The sequence below is a fragment of the Bos taurus genome, chromosome 17 (genome assembly GCF_002263795.3).
Source record: "Bos taurus isolate L1 Dominette 01449 registration number 42190680 breed Hereford chromosome 17, ARS-UCD2.0, whole genome shotgun sequence".
Taxonomy (NCBI): Eukaryota; Metazoa; Chordata; class Mammalia; order Artiodactyla; family Bovidae; genus Bos; species Bos taurus.
The window spans coordinates 65,174,218-65,193,190 of NC_037344.1; the positions used below are offsets into that span (position 1 = coordinate 65,174,218).

At 53.0% G+C, this 18,973-nt stretch overlaps 1 protein-coding gene across 10 annotated transcripts in view; it reads left to right on the top strand.

Moving 5' to 3' along the window:
• KIAA1671 overlaps positions 1 to 18,973 on the top strand; it is a 184,762-nt gene that overhangs the window by 70,302 nt on the left and 95,487 nt on the right. The window contains exon 1 of one of the 10 annotated variants that reach the window (XM_059876420.1): positions 15,144 to 15,433. The exons of the other annotated variants lie outside the window; for them this stretch is intronic. Within the exon in view, the coding sequence (XP_059732403.1) occupies positions 15,383 to 15,433 (51 nt within the window). The 5' untranslated portion in view covers positions 15,144 to 15,382. Of the gene's footprint in view, positions 1 to 15,143; positions 15,434 to 18,973 lie in introns of those variants that run through there. 10 annotated transcript variants of the gene reach the window in all.

The following is an 18,973-nucleotide window of genomic DNA, read 5'->3' on the forward strand; positions in this document are numbered from 1 at the left end:
CCCAGAGGAGGGGGCCAGGGCGACCCTGCAGATGACGCCTGGGGTCCCTGAGCCCCCCTTGGCCCGGATGGCTGCCCTGCCACTCTGGAGGTCGGAGATGGTTAGACCTGTGTTTTGCACCCCGTTGGGTATTTAGAGAGCCTCTCACTAGTGGATAAACGCCGTCTGCTATTACCTCCGTCACTTTTGATTGATGACTCTGTTCTGTTGGTTTCCAGTTGAGATTCAGGTCCATCTCCCTTTTTTGAGCCTGTGCCCCAAGCCTTGTCAATCCCCAGTCCCCCTCTCTTGTTAGGGAATATGAATCCCATTTTGCAGAGGAGGAAACTGAGGCTCAGAGAGGTTAAACCACTTGCCTCCGGCCACAGTCAGAAAGCGGGGGCAGCTGGAATGGACACTGGGCCTATTTCGCCTCCAGCCTTGGCCTCAGACCCTTTCTGCTTTGGCACTGTGCTTGTGGCCCAGGCCAGCCTGCCAGCCCCTCTCACCTCTTGAGCCTGCGGTGCTCGGGACATTCGCTCATGAGGAAACAAGACACCCGACCAAGCCCCTGAGCTGAGAATGTGACATTTGTCCTGTACAGGGTTGGCCACCATCCAAAGGGTGCCTGGTCACACCAGGGCTGATGCCCTGCTGATCTACAGAGCCCCGCCCACCCCTGACTCGTCAGACCCTGAGCATGAGGTCAGACTGGTCCCTACCAGCCGCTTCAGAGAATTTACCATTCCAAGGCTCTCTTTTCCTCCTCTGTAAAGTGGTGAATCACAGAAATGACAATACCCACCATGGTGCTTACTGTGGGGCTTAGACACTAGTTTATCCCCATTTTGCAGGTGGGAAAACTGAGGTTCAGAGCTAGTAAGTGCCTCTGCCAAGGTCTGAGTCTGGAGTCCAGACTCCTAATCAGCTGCTGACCGTCTCAGTACTCTGTGACATCGTGGTAGGAGGACAGGGCTGAAACGAGCTGGTGCTTATAAAGTGCTTAGCACAGCGCCTGGTGGAGAAGGAACTGCCTGATAGATGTACCTGCTGTTGCTGTGTTGTTAGTTATGATTTGCTGCCAGCTGTTTTTATTCCCCTATGTTCTCTTGAATGTCTACTGATAGAGCAGGAAGTTGTCTCCAATCTTAGGAGCTGTTGGCTGCTGAGGAAACGCGGCAAGGGAGGGGAAGGTGTCCAACCCAGGGTCCCGCAGCCTGGCTGGGCTGGGGCTGGAGCTCTGACTCTGCGGCCAGGGTTCTCCCCGGTCCCCTGCTTCCCCCAGGAGCACCCTTAGGACCTCGGGTCTAGGTGGCAGGTCTGAGTCCCGTGCCATCTCCTCCTTCCCTTCTCTGGGGCTGGTGGTGGGTGGGCGCGCCCACGTTTCCTTGTAAAGTGAGCCTTTGGCCTGCACTTGCGGATCGTAAAACACTGACTCAGTCTCGGACCATGACCCTGAGTCTCAGTTCACCCCGGATGCCCCTCCCATGACTGTGAAGGCACAGATTCACCAGCTCTGGGGGTTCCCTGTGATGGGCAGGCAGGCGGGCCCCTGGGAACCTCAAGAATGTTCTCTCCAGTCCCCAAACCCGTCGGTCCGCATTTGTTGGCTCATCTGATGATGAGTTCATCCGGTCGTGGGCCTGCTGTGCGTGAGGGAAGGGAAGGGAGGCTGAGGTGAAGGGACTGGTCGGGTGGGAGCTGGCCCAGCAGAGTGACCCCTCTGCCTGGGTGAGTCCGGACGATGGACTAGTCCTCAGGGCATGAGGTGGAGCTGAGTGGTGAAGAACTGGCTGGCAAGCTGGACTCTCAGGAAGCCCAGGAGTCCTCTTGGCAGGTGGCTAATTTCATTTGTTAATTGCATCTTGTCTTTCACTGCTGAGAAGGGGCTGGAGAAGAACTGAGTAATTTATATCTCAGCCGATTAAAGTTTCTTTTCGGGATTAAAACCAGCCAGACCAGAAAGCCTTTGTTTCCTAGGTCTTAAAATGCAAATGACCAGTTGTGCCTGAGATTTTTGTATTGGGGAGATTTTGTGTTTATCCAATTACCCAGCTCTCTCTCCACCCACCCACCCGCCCACTCATCCACCCACTCATCCACCCACCCACCTACCCTCCCACCCATGTATGTTCTCACCCACGCACCCACCCACCCATCCTCCACCCAGTTTTTAATACATGCAGAGCTCTACAGGACAAGTTAACTTGTCCTCAAATTGCTCCCATTCGTAGACTATAAACCCAGGATGAAGCAAACTGGTCGTTTGTTGATTTCGTCGCTCACTGAATGTCTTGAGTGGTAGAAATGGGTTGAGTACCTACTGTGTGCCACATGCTTTTCCGTCTTTCAGGTGCAGCCGTGAACCAAGATGTGGTTCCTGCCCGCCTGAAGCTAATACTCTGGTGTGGGGATAGCGTGGGGTTTTCCAGGAGCTTCCAGGCGTTACCTAGGGAGTGATGGGCATGAACATGTGGACAAGACCCAGCTGAGAAGCACCCTCAGGGTTAAAATAAGGGGCACTGGTGTTTTCCACCTTGGAGGAGCCAAGGAAAGTTATGACCAGGGATGTAGAAGGTCAGAGATGCAGCTTGGGGCGCCCTCTAGTGGCCATTACAGGGGGGCGGTTGGAGAGGGTAAACTGGAAGCTGGGAGACCAGTTAGGAGGTGTTTGAATCATTTGGGTAAGACCATTAAAAAAAAAAAAAAAAAAAAATATATATATATATATATATATATAGTGGTTAAATATATTTAACAGAAAATTTGCCATTTTAACCACTTTTAAGCATACTATACGGTATCATTAAATGCATCCACAGTGTGTAACCGTCACTACCATCGACCTTTAGAGATTTTCTCATCATCCCAGACAGAAACTGTGCACCACTAAACACTAACTCCCTTTGCCCCTAGCCCCCAGCCCCTGGCAACCTCTGTTCTTTAATACTTTCTGTCTCTATGAATTCGGAGAAGGCAATGGCACCCTACTCCAGAACTCTTGCCTGGAAAATCCCATGGACGGAGGAGCCTGGTAGGCTGCAGTCCATGGGGTCTCGAAGAGTCGGACACGACTGAGCGACTTCACTTTCACTTCTCACTTTCATGCATTGGAGAAGGAAATGGCAACCCACTCCAGTGTTCTTGCCTGGAGAATCCCAGGGATGGGGGAGCCTGGTGGGCTGCTGTCTATGGGGTCACACAGAGTCGGACACGACTGAAGCGACTTAGCAGTCTCTATGAATTTGCCCTTTCTGAGTACTTCTTATAAATGGAGCCATTTAGGATTAATACGTATCCTTCTGTGTCTGGCTTATTGTATTTAACATAATGTCTTCAGGGTTTTGTCAGTGGTGCAGCACGTGTCAGTACTTCTCTCTTTTTTAACCGCTGAGCCTTTTCCACGTGTGGACCCCGTTCCTTGTCACTGCCGCCTTACACAGGGTGAGAAATCAGAGGGCTGGGAGGGCTGAGGGTGATCTGACTTCTTTGTTTCACCTCCTTGAGAAGGTATGTTGTTGACGTGCCCTTGCGTGAGAATGATGCTCATACTGGAATAATCTTGACTCATTTATTTTTGGCGAGACCGTAAATGATTAACGAACATGCACTTTCAACTGCCAAGAGTCACAATTACTCGCTTCACCCGTAGAGCCGACTGAGACGCACCAGGGGCCTCCACGCCCCGACAGGGTTGCTGGGTCCAGAGACGCACCGGGGGCCCCTTCGCCCGGGCAGAGTTGCTGGGTCCACACGGTTTCCAGTTCCAGGGTGCCCCCCCAAGGGCATCTGTGTGTGTGTGCACACACATATGCACACACGCACGCGCCCTCGGGAACCCACAGCGGGCCCCGCTCGGCCTGGACTCTAGTCTCACCTCGTTAAGCTGCCGCCCCCGGCTGTGGTCACCTCGCTGAGCTTTACTTCCCCCAGCTGCAAAGTGGGGCGAAGCCCACTCGGTGCCCGCCACAGGCTGTGGTGAGCATTGGAGGTGGTGAATTGCAGAGTCGGAGTTAGTGGTCCGGGTCCCAGGCAGACTAAGGGCTTCATTCTAGAAGTGTCTGATGAACACCTCCTGCGCGCTGGGGAGAAGCCCGCTTCACACCCCTTCCTACAAGATGAAGCCCCCTCGCACTCGGGCTCCAGTCCAGGGGCACTGAGTGTGCTGTGACCCCCGCCCGCCCACACGACTTCCGCTCACCCCCGCGAGCCACGCTGGCCGCCGGAATGTTCCCGACGCACGTGGGTGTCTTTCTACCCCGGGGCCTTGGCTCGGCCTCTTTGTTCTCAAGATTCCCTCTTGGCTTCCCTCCTCTCGGGGCCTCTGTCAGCTCTGTGTCACCTCTCAGCGGGGCCTCCCTGATGGGACAGCCAGACACCTGTTGTCACATGCAGCGTCCACCTGTCCCCTCGTGTCTTCCTCCCCCAGCAGAGTGCAGGCTTTGAGAGGCAGGGAGCACCCAATGCGGCGCTTGGCACTTAGCAGGCCCTCAGCGTGCGGGTTTTCGTGCGCTTCTGGTATACTCACAAATGTGTGCATCCGCACAGCAGTCCATGGTAGATTTTCATCACCCCTCCGGGAAGACCAGCGCCACCTAGCGATCAGTCCCCCAGCCCCTCTTTGATCCCACTTGTCAAACCTCATAGGATGTGCCGGGCATCGTGCTCAAATTTGTTCTCACGGGGACCCTTGGAGGCTGGAACTGTTCTCGTTCCCATTTGCCAGATGGCAAAGCTGAGGCCCACAGAGAGAGAGATGAAGAGAGAGAGGGGAAGCCACTTGCCCACATCACGCACCCGGGAGGGGGAGCAGCTGGAAGGATCTCAGGGATGAATTTGATGTTTCCCAAAGCACTAGTCATTCTCTCAGAACCTGGAAATTTCTCATATTCGTTACCTACTTGAACTAATACGTAGTTAATGTTTTTGTTGAACTTGGCTTACTTTAAAATAATAGCTTTCAGTTCAGTTCAGTTCATTCACTCAGTCGTGTCCGACTAATAACAGCTTTTAGTTCATTTCAGTTCAGTCGCTCAGTCGTGTCCGACTCTTTTCGACCCCATGAACTGCAGCACACCAGGCCTCCCTGTCCATCACCAACTCCTGGAGTTCACTCAAACTCACGTCCATCGAGTCGGTGATGCCATCCAGCCATCTCATCCTCTGTCGTCCCCTTCTCCTCCGGCCCCCAATCCCTCCCAGCATCAGAGTCTTTTCCAGTGAGTCAGCTCTTCACATGAGGTGGCCAAAGTACTGGCGTTTCAGCTTTAGCATCATTCCTTCCAAAGAACACCCAGGGCTGATCTCCTTCAGAATGGACTGGTTGGATGTCCTTGCAGTCCAAGGGACTCTCAAGAGTCTTCTCCAACACCACAGTTCAAAAGCATCAATTCTTGGGCGCTCAGCCTTCCTCACAGTCCAGCTCTCACATGCGCACTTTACTGAGGTGTAATTCGTGACATGAAACTCGCTCCTTTGAAGGTACAACTCGGTGGGCTTTAGTAGGTGCAGCTGTCACCACGGTCACCTCTACTGCGCTCCTCACCCCAGAAGAAAGCCCTGCCTATTACCTGACACCCCCCGTCGCCACCCGCCGCCCCAGCCCTGTTATGCTAAGTCACTTCAGTAGTGTCCGACTCTGTGCGACCCCATAGACCAGGCTCCGCCGTCCCTGGGATTCTCCAGGCAAGAACACTGGAGTGGGTTGCCATTTCCTTCTCCAATGCATGAAAGTGAAAAGTGAAAGTGAAGTCGCTCAGTCGTGTCCGACTCTTATCGACCCCATGGATTTCAGCCCACCAGGCTCCTCTGTCCATGGGATTTTCCAGGCAAGAGTACTGGAGTGGGGTGCCATTGCCTTCTCCCTAGGCAAACACTTTTCTGTTTCCTGTCTCTAAAAATCGCCTGGGGACTTACACGGTGGTCCAGTGGATGAGACTCCAAGCTCCCAGTGCAGGGGCCGTGGGTTCAGTCCCTGGATGGGTAGCTAGGATCCTGCATGCCACACAATGTGGCCAAAAATGTAAAAGAAAAAAAATTGCAAACTAAATAGCAGAGTTTGTCAGAGTGGATTTTTAAAAAGCAAGACCCAACTATATGTAAAAAAGAAAAAAAAAAGGGGTTGCCTATTCCAGCCATCTCAGATAAATGCAGTCACACCCCGTCTGTCCCTGGGACTTGGTGTTACCTCACTCAGCCTAGTGATTCCAAGGTCCACCCAGGCCGTCACCTGCGTCAGTGCTGCATTCCCTTTTACGGCTGGGTAAGTGCCCAGTATGCTACTGGAGATGAGTGGAGAAATAACTCCAGAAAGAATGAAGGGATGGAGCCAAAGCAAAAACAATACCCAGCTGTGGATGTGACTGGTGATAGAAGCTGTAAAGAGCAATATTGTATAGGAACCTGGAATGTTAGGTCCATGAATCAAGGCAAATTGGAAGTGGTCAAACAGGAGATGGCAAGAGTGAACGTCGACATTCTAGGAATCAGCGAACTAAAATGGACTGGAATGGGTGAATTTAACTCAGATGACCATTATATCTACTACTGCGGGCAGGAATCCCTTAGAAGAAATGGAGTAGCCATCATGGTCAACAGAAGAGTCTGAAATGCAGTACTTGGATGCAATCTCAAAAATGACAGAATGATCTCTGTTCATTTCCAAGGCAAAGCATTCGATATCATGGTAATCCAAGCCTATGGCCCAACCGGTAAAGAAGCTGAACGGTTCTATGAAGACCTACAAGACCTTTTAGAACTAACACCGAAAAAAGATGTCCTTTTCATTATAGGGGACTGGAATGCAAAAGTTAGGAAGTCAAGAAACACCTGGAGTAACAGGCAAATTTGGCCTTGGAATATGGAATGAAGCAGGGCAAAGGCTAATAGAGTTTTGCCAAGAGAATGCACTGGTCATAGCAAACACCCTCTTCCAACAACACAGGAGAAGACTCTACATATGGACATCACCAGATGGGCAACACCAAAATCAGCTTGATTGTGTTCTTTGCAGCCAAAGATGGAGAAGCTGTATACAGTCAGCAAAAACAAGACTTGGAGCTGACTGTGGCTCAGATCGTGAACTCCTTATTGCCAAATTCAGACTTAAATTGAAGAAAGTAGGAAAACCCACTAGACCATTCAGGTATGACCGAAATCAAATACCTTATGATTATAGAGTGGAAGTGAGAAATAGATTTAAGGGACTAGATCTGATAGACAGAGTGCCTGATGAACTATGGACAGAGGTTTGTGACATTGTACAGGAGACAGGTATCAAGACCATCCCCAAGAAAAAGAAATGCAAAAAAGCAAAATGGCTGTCTGAGGAGGCCTTACAAATAGCTGTGGAAAGAAGAGAAGCGAAAAGCAAGGGAGAAAAGGAAAGATATACCCATTTGAATGCAGAGTTCCAAAGGATAGCAAGGAGAGATAAGAAAGCCTTCCTCAGCGATCAATGCAAAGAAATAGAGGAAAACAACAGAATGGGAAAGACTAGAGATCTCTTCCAGAAAATTAGAGATACCAAGGGAACATTTCATGCAAAGATGGGCTCGATAAAGGACAGAAATGGTATCAACCTAACAGAAGCAGAAGATATTAAGAACAGGTGGCAAGAATACACAGAAGAACTGTACAAAAAAGATTTTCACGACCCAGATAATCACGATGGTGTGATCACTCACGTAGAGCCAGACATCCTGGAATGTGAAGTCAAGTGGGCCTTAGGAAGCATCACTGTGAACAAAGCTAGTGGAGGTGATGGAATCCCAGTTGAGCTATTTCAGATCCTAAAAGATGATGCTGTGAAAGTGCTGCACTCAATATGCCAGCAAATTTGGAAAACTCAGCAGTGGCCACAGGGCTGGAAAAGGTCAGTTTTCACTCCAATCCCAAAGAAAGGCAATGCCAAAGAATGCTCAAACTACCGCACAATTGCACTCATCTCACAGGCTAGTAAAGTAATGCTCAAAATTCTCCAAGCCAGGCTTCAGCAATATGTGAACCGTGAACTTCCAGATGTTCAAGCTGGTTTTAGAAAAGGCAGAGGAACCAGAGATCAAATTGCCAACATCCGCTGAATCATCAAAAAAGCAAGAGAGTTCCAGAAAAGCATCTATTTCTACTTTATTGACTATGCCAAAGCCTTTGACTGTGTGGATCACAATAAACTGTGGAAAATTCTGAAAGAGATGGGAATACCAGACCTACTGACCTGCCTCTTGAGAAACCTATATGCAGGTCAGAAAGCAACAGTTAGAACTGGACATGGAGCAACAGACTGGTTTCAAATAGGAAAGGGAGTAGGTCAAGGCTGTATATTGTCACCCTGCTTATTTAACTTCTATGCAGAGTACATCATGAGAAATGCTGGGCTGGAAGAAGCACAAGCTGGAATCAAGATTGCCAGGAGAAATATCAATAACCTCAGATATGCAGAAGACACACCACCCTTATGGCAGAAAGTGAAGAGGAACTAAAGAGCCTCTTGATGAAAGTGAAAGTGGAGAGTGAAAAAATTGGCTTAAAGCTCAACATTCAGAAAACGAAGATCATGGCATCTAGTCCCATCACTTCATGGGAAATAGACGGGGAAACAGTGGAAACAGTGTCAGACTTTATTTTTCTGGGCTCCAAAATCACTGCAGATGTTGACTGCAGCCATGAAATTAAAAGAGGCTTACTCCTTGGAAGGAAAGTTATGACCAACCTAGACAGCATATTAAAAAGCAGAGACATTACTTTGCCAACAAAGGTTCGTCTAGTCAAGGCTATGGTTTTTCCAGTGGTCATGTATGGATGTGAGAGTTGGACTGTGAAGAAAGCTGAGCACCGAATATGCTTTTGAATTGTGGTGTTGGAGAAGACTCTTGAGAGTCCCTTGGACTGCAGGGAGATCCAACCAGTCCATCCTAAAAGAGATCAGTCTTGGGTGTTCATTGGAAGGACTGATGCTGAAGCTGAAACTTCAATACTTTGGCCACCTCATGTGAAGAGTTGATTCATTGGAAAAGACTCTGATGCTGGGAGGGATTGGGGGCAGGAGGAGAAGGGGCCCACAGAGGATGAGATGGTTGGATGGCATCACCAACTCGATGGACATGAGTTTAAGTAAACTCTGGGAGTTGGTGATGGACAGGGAGGCCTGGCGTGCTGGGATTCATGGGGTCACAAAGAGTCGGACACGACTGAGCGACTGAACTGAACTGATTGAGCGTGCTCTCATGTCAGCACACCACACATGGGTCATCTGCGAGTCGATCAATGGACATCTGGTGCGATTCCACTCTTTGGCACGCCTCTCATTTGCACAGTCCCCTGGTACCGGGTTCATTCCTCACTATTCTAGCCTCTGTCTGCACTTACTATTTATTTGTTTTCTGATCCCTCGTCTCCCTGGAGCAAACAGGAATTGCAAGATTATTGGGCTTATGACTCATTTGTTCAACACCGTGTTGTCAGGACAGAGTTGGCCCTCTGCCAACGTTTGTTGAATGACTGAGTGAGTGAGTGAGTTGAGTGATTCAGTGAGTGGGTGAGGCAGCAGCCGGCAGGGGGGACAGGTAGGCTCGTGCACAGCTAACTAACCTGGTGAGGCACAGGGTTCAGTCTCCCTCGACTTGGTTGTGGGGGAGGCAGAGGGTTCAGGGTCCCAGGTGAAGCTGGGTCTTGACAGGTGCATAGAAGTCAGGAGGTGGAGAGAGGTGGGAAGGGCCCCTCGGGCAGAGAGGGCTGAGCCTGAGCAGCGGCCGCGGGGCTTGACTGTGCTGCAGAAGAGGTTTGTGGTCCCCGGTGCCCTCCTCGGAGGAGACCCCTGTACTCACAGGGTGGCCGTGTCACTGGGCCGAGCAGAAGGCTCGTAAGAAAGGGGAGAGTTTAGTCAGGGGTCGGGCAGCGCCCTGAGGACCCCATTCCTTCCACCTCAGAAGCCCCCTGACCGGGTGACCCCTAAGTGCCAGCCTCAGACAGTTGCATTCGGTGGTGTCCCTTGAGATCCTGTATCAGGGGCTGCCCCCCGGGAGTCAGGTCAGGTAGGGATGAGAATTTAATGACAAACCAAGAGAGGATGGCGGGGTGTGGAGGGGAGCCTCCTCGAGTGTCCTGCCTAGAGTGGCTGGATGATCCAGTGTTTCAGGCAAAAGTGATGATGGGGATTTGATCTCACTGTGACATCTCGCCATTTTTATACACTGTGCTGTGCTTAGCCATGTCTGACTCTTTGCAACCCCATGGCCTGTAGCCTGCCAGGCTCCTCTGTGCATGGGGATTCTCCGGGCAAGAGTACTGGAGTGGGTTGCCATGCCCTCCTCCAGGGGATCTTCAGAACCCAGGGATTGAACCCGGGTCTCCCGCATTGCAGGCAGATTCTTTACCATCTGAGCCACCAGGGAATCCCATTTTATACAATAGAGGGGAAAAAAAAAATGTTTTTAACTTAACCACACCCAGCCGCCTTCAGTTAATGCACAGGGTATTGGCAGTCTCGACTCACATATTATCTTGCTGAGCCCTTGGGAAAGTGAGTGACTTGGCCTCGGCTCACCCAGTGGGCAGGTGCCACCTGCAGGCTCTGTCCAGGGATGTTGGACTCTTTGGAAACCTCCACCTTCCCAGCGCATCAGAAATGCCCTGAGTGTCCACCAGGGGGAGCTCTTGCTGCAATTTCTCTTCCCTTCCCCCATCGCCCCAGTCCTTCCAGATTGAAGACACGAGCTTCCTGGTGCAGTGCTCACGAGTGACCACCAGAGGGCAGGGTGGGGGCGATCTGTGTTCAGCATTTCGCTTCAAAGGCGATGGCACCCCACTCCAGTACTCTTGCCTGGCAAATCCCATGGACGGAGGAGCCTGGTGGGCTACAGTCCATGGGGTCGCTAGGAGTCGGACATGACTGAGCGACTTCACTTTCACTTTTCACTTTCATGCTTTGGAGAAGGCGATGGCACCCCACTCCAGTACTCTTGCCTGGAAAATCCCATGGATGGAGGAGCCTGGTAGGTTGCAGTCCATGGGGTCGCTAAGAGTCGGACATGACTGAGCGACTTCACTTTCACTTTTCACTTTCATGCATTGGAGAAGGACATGGCACCCCACTCCAGTGTTCTTGCCTGGAGAATCCCAGGGACGGGGGAGCCTGGTGGGCTGCCGTCTATGGGGTCGCACAGAGTCGGACACGACTGAAGCGACTTAGCAGCAGCAGCAGCAGTTTTTAGTGCCAGGGGCTTCATTCTGTATCCCCCAAAATCAAGTTTTCCGCGTCCACTTAGATTTTTACTTTAACGCCTGTCATCGTTTCGGAGCACGTGTCACTCAGCTTGGTTCCCCGCCAGGTGTCGTACGTTTCGATTTTGCCGGCCTTTGAGCTGCTGGGCTCAAGTTGGGACATTCTTGTGCAGCCCTCACTGCTCTGGCCACCCCAGTTGGTTTTTGCTGATGCTGCTTCTCTTTTGAAGAAACTATTATTTTTTTTTTTTTTTCGGAAAAACATTTTTATTTTATTTCTAAAAGAGGTGTGTATGTGTGTGTGTGTGTGTGTGTGTGCAAGAGAGTGAATGCATGTGTCTAGCAGATGGGCAGCCCACAATGACAGCCCTGTGAATATAGAAATGGCATTTCTGACTTAAGTAGATGTATTTCCAGAGATGCTGCGTTTTCTGTCTGAACACAGGGTCCCTTGAGAATAGGAGCATTCGTCATATTTCAAGTCTCAGCTCCAGGCAGCCTTCTCTAAGAAGCCCTCCTGGGTTGCACCTTCTCGTGTGCACTCCATTCATTCAAATAAAATAAAATATTGCACCTGCCTTCTCCCCCCTTCCCCCCAAAAAAACCCCCCGACTCTCAGAGAGTCACACCCAGGGACTACAGCTTTACATCCCTGTTTTCCTTTGTGAACGTTCATGTTGACTTTAACAGCCTCCTTATCTTTTTAACGGAGGTTTCTGCTCATGGCTGAGCCCTCTGAGTAGGTTGGCATGGTTGCTTGTACATTCAGTCATTTTGGAAAATGAGTGACTCTAACAAGGATTGCCAGGCATCTTCTGGCAGCAGAGTGGTTAGGACTCACTGCTTTCACCCCCGAGGGCCTGGGTTCTGTCTCTTGTAGGGGAACTAAGATCCCACAAGCCATGTGTCTCAGCCAAAACCAAAACAGAACCAAAAAGGGGATTGCGAGGACCTGCTGTGACCGGGCGTGGGGTTGGGGCCAGGGGAACCAGGCCGGCCAGGGTGGTGGCCCTCGGGGAACTGACCTTTGAGGAGGGATTGAGGAAGGAGTCACAGAGATGCAGAATGTTCTTCCAGAAGGGGTGCCGTGGGGCCCTATGTCTGGGGGCCGCCCTGAACCTGGGCTGGAGGCTGCAGATAAGGGGGGCGGGGACACAGAATGCTTAGATCTTAGGCCAGAGGCCCCAGCGTTGATAGGAGTGAACCAGTGGAGCAGAGGGGCGTGCGTTTGTTTCCTGGTGCTGCTGGAAGGAATCACCGCACGCTCAGTGGCTTAGAAACAGTAGACCCTTATTCCCTTTCTGTCCCTGAGGCCAGAGTCTGAAATCCAGGTGTCAGCAGGCCCCCTCCCTCCAGGGATTCTAGGGGCAGATCTTTGGCTCCCTCTTCCAGCTTTGGGGGTCCAGGTGTTCTTCGGCTTGTGGCCACAGCCTCCAGCCTCTGCCTCTGTCCTCTCTGGACATCCCTCCCTGAGGTTGTGGCTTGTGGACACTCACTGAATTTAGCGTCCCAGGTGGCACTGGCGGTAAAGAGCCCGCCCCATGCAGGGGATGCAGGAGACAGGGGTTAGATCCCTGGGTTGGAAAGATCCCCTGGAGGAGGGCACAGCAGCTCACCCCAGTATTCCTGCCTGGAGAATCCCATGAACAGAGGAGCCCGGTGGGCTACAGTCCACAGGGTCACAAAGAATCGGACACGATGGACACAACTGAGCCCTTAGCACACTTAGGGTGATCCAGAATAATCTCATTTCAAGATGCTTAATTGAACTACATCTGCAAAGATCTTTTCCAAAAAGTGGCATTTACAGGTTCTGGGCACACGGGTTCTGAGGGGCCACCGTCCCATCCACTACAGGGAGGGAGATTTTTTCCAACTGAGGAACAGCATGAGCAAAGGACCTGAGGCCACCTGGCTCACCCAATGTCGGTGGGGCAGGTGTGGGGTCAAATGCACAGGTGGGAAGAGGCCTGGGGCGGGAGGGATGGGGAGCCAGAGAAGGCGTCCAGGGGTGTTTGGGGGTCGCGTCACCATCGTGCATGTGGGTGGTTCCCCTTGCCGGGTGAGAAGGGCCCCTCGGGGCAGGGTGTGACCAGCCCAGAGGACCGGAGTGAGGTAGGGGGTCACTTCCGGCTTGGGCTGGGGGTGCGGCATGAGGCCCAGTGCTTCGGGGGCCCGACCTGCTGGCTGCGGCCCCTGCAGGCTGAGAAGGCGGGCCTTTGCTGAGGGAGAGGTCTGCGCCACTGGTGCCTGCCCACCCCACCGCCTCGTCGGGGCTCAGCTCGGTTTCTCCACCGTGGACCCCCCACGTCTGACTTTTTCACGAGGGGCTCAGCTCGGTTTCTCCACCGTGGACCCCACGTCTGGCTTTTTCACTTGTTTGTCCTGAGCGGCCCTGCCGTGTCTCCTGTCTGTCTGGCTCCACGCCCACCCGCTTCCCCGCTCACGCCCACTGCTCTGCTCTCTCTGGTCCCGGATGCCCCTCTCCCATCTCTCTGTGTCCTTGCTGCCTCTGACTTTTCTGCAGGTTCATCTCTTCCTGTCTGTGTGTCTCTTCCCCGTGCCCTCAGGGACCCCTCCTCCCCATCTCGGTCATCCTCTCTGCCCCTCCCAGCCCGTTTGTCTCTGGCCGGTCCCCGTCAGGCCGGCAGGAGGCTGAGGAGTTGGCATCCGCAGCCTCCACGCTCCCCGGGGGTGGCGGACTGTTCCTCCGCACGCCAGTCAGAGTCAGCAGCGTCCCCCGCCGCACCGTCCTGTTAGCCCCTCGGCGAGCGGGAGCCCGCTCTCCCAACTGTGCCTTCAGTCGGCCAACGAGCGGCGGCCCGGTGGTTTTCCAGCTGCGCCATCGTTGGGGACCTGCCCCTGCCCAGACCCCCTGCCTGCTGGATGCCGGTCACCAGGTCGGGTCGGAGCAGCCACGGGCCTGCTTCTCGAGGGCTCTGAGGCTCATGCCGTGGGTGGTGTCCTCTCCTGCGAGCTCAGCTCCCCGCCAGCGTGCTCGTGGGTTTCCTGTCAGCTGCACGTCCCCGAGTCACGTTGTGGGGCTGCGGGCAGCACAGGGGGTCCCTGGGGCCTGGCGGGTGGGGGGCTGCCTCAGCCAAGGGCCTGCACCCCCTCCCTACCTGGCCGCTGCTGTGGGGTGCTCGCCGCGTGCCGGTCCAGTTCCAGCTGTGATGGGGCTGGCCTGATGGAGGTGGTGCTGAGCTGGGGCTCTGGCCCACCCCCCAAGCCCGGTTCACCTGGGCAGCGCCCTTTGCGATCTCCCATCTCCCCATGTGGCCGGTGGAGGTGATGACGATCACCCCAGGGAAGCCCCGCGGGGACTGAACGAGACGCTCTGGTGTTAACGTCATCCTGCCCTTTCCTGTGCAGGAGACCCTGAAACGCAGGGAAGCTCCTTCCCACTTTACGGGAGGGGTAACCGAGGCTCGGGGAGGCGGGGTGACGGCATGGTCACACTCTCGGGAAGAAAACGTCCGAGAGAGGTCTCTTCAGGCTGGCCTTCAGGTATGCTTAGCTGGCAGTTCTAGCTTCTGAAAAGGGATGCTCCTCCCCTGCCCCCACTTCCCGGCTGGCAGGGGGTGGCCGAGGAGCCCTCCCCCCACCCCCCCACCCCCAGGCTGCCCACCCGCAGGAGCAGACAGAACCCAGGCCTGGGTGGGTTTCCAGCTCACTGTGTGACCTCGACCAAGTCCCCTTCCCTCTATGGGCCCTCTTCTTCCCCCTCTGGAAAAGGGGGCTTCCAGGGCTGCTCAGAAGGAACTTGGCTGAAGCTGGGAGGGGCTGCGTGAGCCTGAGTTGATTTATGTCCATAATGTGGAAGGAGTCGGGATGGGGGGGTGGGGGGCTCCCCCTCGGTGTGTGGTTTTGGGGAGGAACTTACACTCACATGACACACTCAGGCACATGCTCGGGTCTGGGGCTCCATCCTCGCTCCTTCCCTCAGTGGAAAAACCCCCAGATCCAGAGCACCCGCAGGAGGGCCCTGAGTCCAGACCTAAGCAGCAGCTCCCAGTGCCCTGGACAGGGCCATCCTGCCAGCCCCCTGGCCGCCAGCCGGCCCCTGAATGATTCATGCCGCCTTGAACTTGACTCCTGCGTGACAAGCCGAGCGGGAAGAGCCGCCCCTCCAGAGGGAGGCTGGAAGCGTGCGATGCAGGCGGCATAGCCCCCGGCGCCAGAGATGGAGTATTACTACTGCCCCAGTTTGCTGAAGCTCCTGCAGTACCTCTGGGTGAGTCTGGCCGACCGGACTCGAGTCTTGTCTCCTGCCAACTTTGCTTCCTGGCTCCGCCTGGCCGGCAGCGCCTCTGTGTTCTTTAGAAATGGTGGTTGTTTCAAGGAGGGAGGGGGTAGGAGTTCGGTTTGGGAGGCAGAGGGGCTCGTCGAAGAGGAGAGGGTCCTGCCCGCCATGATCGGTGGGCACAGAGGCTGCCCCTCCAGTCCACGGAAAAAAAAAAAAAAAACAGGAAAAACTAACGACCTTTCCAGAAAGCAACATTTCTTTGATTTACGAGATGGTTCTTTATTCTGAAATTACATCCTTGCCCTTGTTGTGTGCATGTAAAATTGTCTCGTCTTTTATGAGGCAAAAAGAATAGAGTTTGTTTTTCCTTCGGTGATCTTATTAAGCAAGAGGAAAATGTTGGAACTCTCGCATCACAGCCTCTTTTCTATCAAAATATAAAAGAGGAAAAAAAAAACCCTCAAAACTTTTTGTGGCAGAATGACGAAAACGGGGAACCCGTGGGGAAGTGCTTTGTGGGGTATAAAGTGCTTCTCAGATCCTGCTTTGACTCTGAGACTGACCTGCTGTGTGTCTGCTGGCAAGCTGCTTCCCCTCTCTGGGCTTCTGTTTCCTCATCCCTCGCTGCCCTAAGGGGGCGGGCCGCGGGTGGCAGTGGGTCGTGTGACCTTCATCGGGGCTCCATGAACAGAGGGGCTTGGCAGAGAACCGTCACATGTGGTCTCGGGGTTTTTCGGAACATTCGCCAACCCAGTTGAGAACGCCCAAGAAAGGAAGACTTGGGAAATATTATTCTTTCCCCCTGCTGAATGTTTGCAAATACTTCAAATGCCTTCTCACCCAGGGAATTTTCCGGAGCTCCTAAAAATACAACTTTAGAAAATATTGTCCTCCAGCCACCCCACCTCGCCCTGCCCTAGTTCCGTGCAGCAGTGGAGAAACCGGAGACCCTCCTAGTACTTCCCCCTTGATCACTGGCTTTTGCACATTGTCTAACTGTAAATGTAAAAGGACATTAGTTGATTTTTGTTTGTTTTGTTACAAAAATAACGGATGGACACTGTAGAAAACTTGGAAAGTTTTGAAATGCGCGAGAAAGAAAAGAAGCAGCCCATAATCATTTGTGCTTGGGGGACCTGCCACCCGCTGGGTCCTCACATCTTTGACGCCCTGGGCTCCAGCGTTAAGGAGGCTGTGACACACTGGTTTACAGTTAAGAAGTACACATTTGGCCTTTGTTCCTGTTTCTGCCACAGAGCCCCTAAAACCCTTGGAATTTCCAGACTGATAAAAGTGGTAAAAGTGTCTAGATATTCACACATGACCTGTTAATGAGGTGACTGTTGGCCAGCACCTAAGGATGGGGGCTGGTTGCCAGGGAAATCAACCTCCTGAGTCCTTCCTGTTTCCCAGGAAGCACATCAGACGGCAAGGGGTCAGCTGAGCACCGATTGCTGTAAGGGTCCTGATGTGGGGAGGGGCGGCCTCTCCCTCCCCGCCATAGACTCACACGGTGCAGAACACACCCTCACGCCATCAGCCTGGGCCCCTGACTGCTCTCAGCTTTCTGCTCTGTGTCACCTCTTCATAATTTTTGTAAATACTTTTAGGTTTATAGAAGAGTTGCAAAGATGGTGGGGGGAGTCCCCGTGTATCCTTCACCCAGCGTCTGCTCATGTTAGCATCCTACGGTAACAGCCGCAGTACAATTTGTCCAGCAGAAAAATTAACGTAGGTTCAGTGCTACTGGCTTCCCTGGTGGCTCAGCTGGTAAAGAATCCGCCTGCAATGCGGGAGACCTGGGTTCAATCCCTGGGTTGGGATGATCTCCTGGAGAAGGGAAAGGCTACCTACCCACTCCAGTATTCTGGCCTGGAGAATTCCATGGACTGTATAGTCCATGGGGTCGCAAAGAGTCAGACATGACTGATCGACTTTCACTTTACAATGATATTGGTATTAACTAAACTCCAGACTTCATTCCAGTGGTTCTCATCCAGGGGTGACCTCCAGGGCACACTTGGCAATGTCTGGTGACATTCTTTGATTGTCACAGCTAGGGTGGGGGTGAGGGGCTGCTGGCATCTTGGGAATGGAGGTCAGGGCTGCTTATAAAGACCCTACAGTCAACAGGACAGTCCCACCCCCCGACCCCAAACATCACCACCAAGGATGACCCGGCCCCAGCGTCAGTCACACCAAGGTTGAGAAGCCCCGCTGATTTCTCCAGATGGTCCACTGATGTTTTTTCTCTGTTCCACGATCCGATACGGGGTCCCATGTCATATTTTGCCTCTAAATTCATCCATCGCGGTGAATGAATGAGTGTAGACCACGCGCATCTCAGTTTATGTGCCCACTGATAACGGGAACGTCTGCGCACATTGAGGCACCCTCTGTAAACGTGATGTCTCATGCCGGATTAATACCCAGCACTTGCCACCAGCCTTGACTATTCAGTCGTTCTCCCTGGGCCGGACACTTGGGTTGCTCCCAGGCGTTCAGTGCACACACAGCTTAGTGATCATTGTTCTCAGCCTTAAGCCTTCACTTGCTTTTCAGGTTATTTTCTAAGTCAGCTTCTTAGAATTGGGGCCACGCGTGGGCGCAGCAGGTTTCTGCAGAGACTGTCCTTAGTCAGCAGGATGTCGGTGGTTTCCTGTTGGTGGCCCGAGTCCCCCACGGGGCTACAGTTCTGTTCTGGGCTTGGGGGAAAGAGTCTGCCTCCTCTCAGACTGCCCAGCATCAGCTGGGAAGTGGGGGAGGGAGATTGAGTTTCTGCTTCAAATCATTAGTAACCGTAGCTGGTGGCTCCCCTGCCATGGCTGTTTTGAGTTACTTAATCGCCTTTGTTGACGAGATAACCCAGCCAGACAGTCCCAAGGCCTCTGGCCTTGTTGGGCCGTTGGTACCAAGCTGGTTGTTTGTGATTGTCGATTGCAGCAACGGGAATAATAGCAACAGTGGCCACCTGCACCATGGCCGTTCCTACTGAGCACTTGTAAAGTGTCTTTCGTGGGCATCCTGTGAGAACCAAGAAGCTCAGCTGTAGGTCTCATTACCCCCATTTTGCAGCTAGGGAACCCGAGGCTCAGAGAGGTTAAGCAGCTTCCTGAAGGCCCCCCAGCAAGGAGGTGTCAGAGCCTGTAACCGAGTGCAGTTCTCCTGCGACTACTTTGTCGAATCTGATCTTGCCATTTCTCAGATGGGAAAACTGAGGCCCACAGGTTGAGGCAACTTGCCAGTCTACAGGAAAGCTGTCTATCTGGATCAATTTTTGCCAGGTGGAGGATTATAGAAGGATGTCGCCCTGGGTCAGGCTGGGCTCTGGAGCCCTGGCTTAGAATCCGAACTCTGCCAACAGCAGGTCACATCGCCTCTCTGAGCCTCAGTTTCCCCATCTGCACATGGACTGTGCCAAGGATCAGCCAGAACAAGGGACATGAGTATGCTTGGCACAGGGCTGGCCTCTGCGGAGGCCCTCACTGTCTAGATGTCCTTGTTTGGGGGGGCTGGCGGGCTCTGATA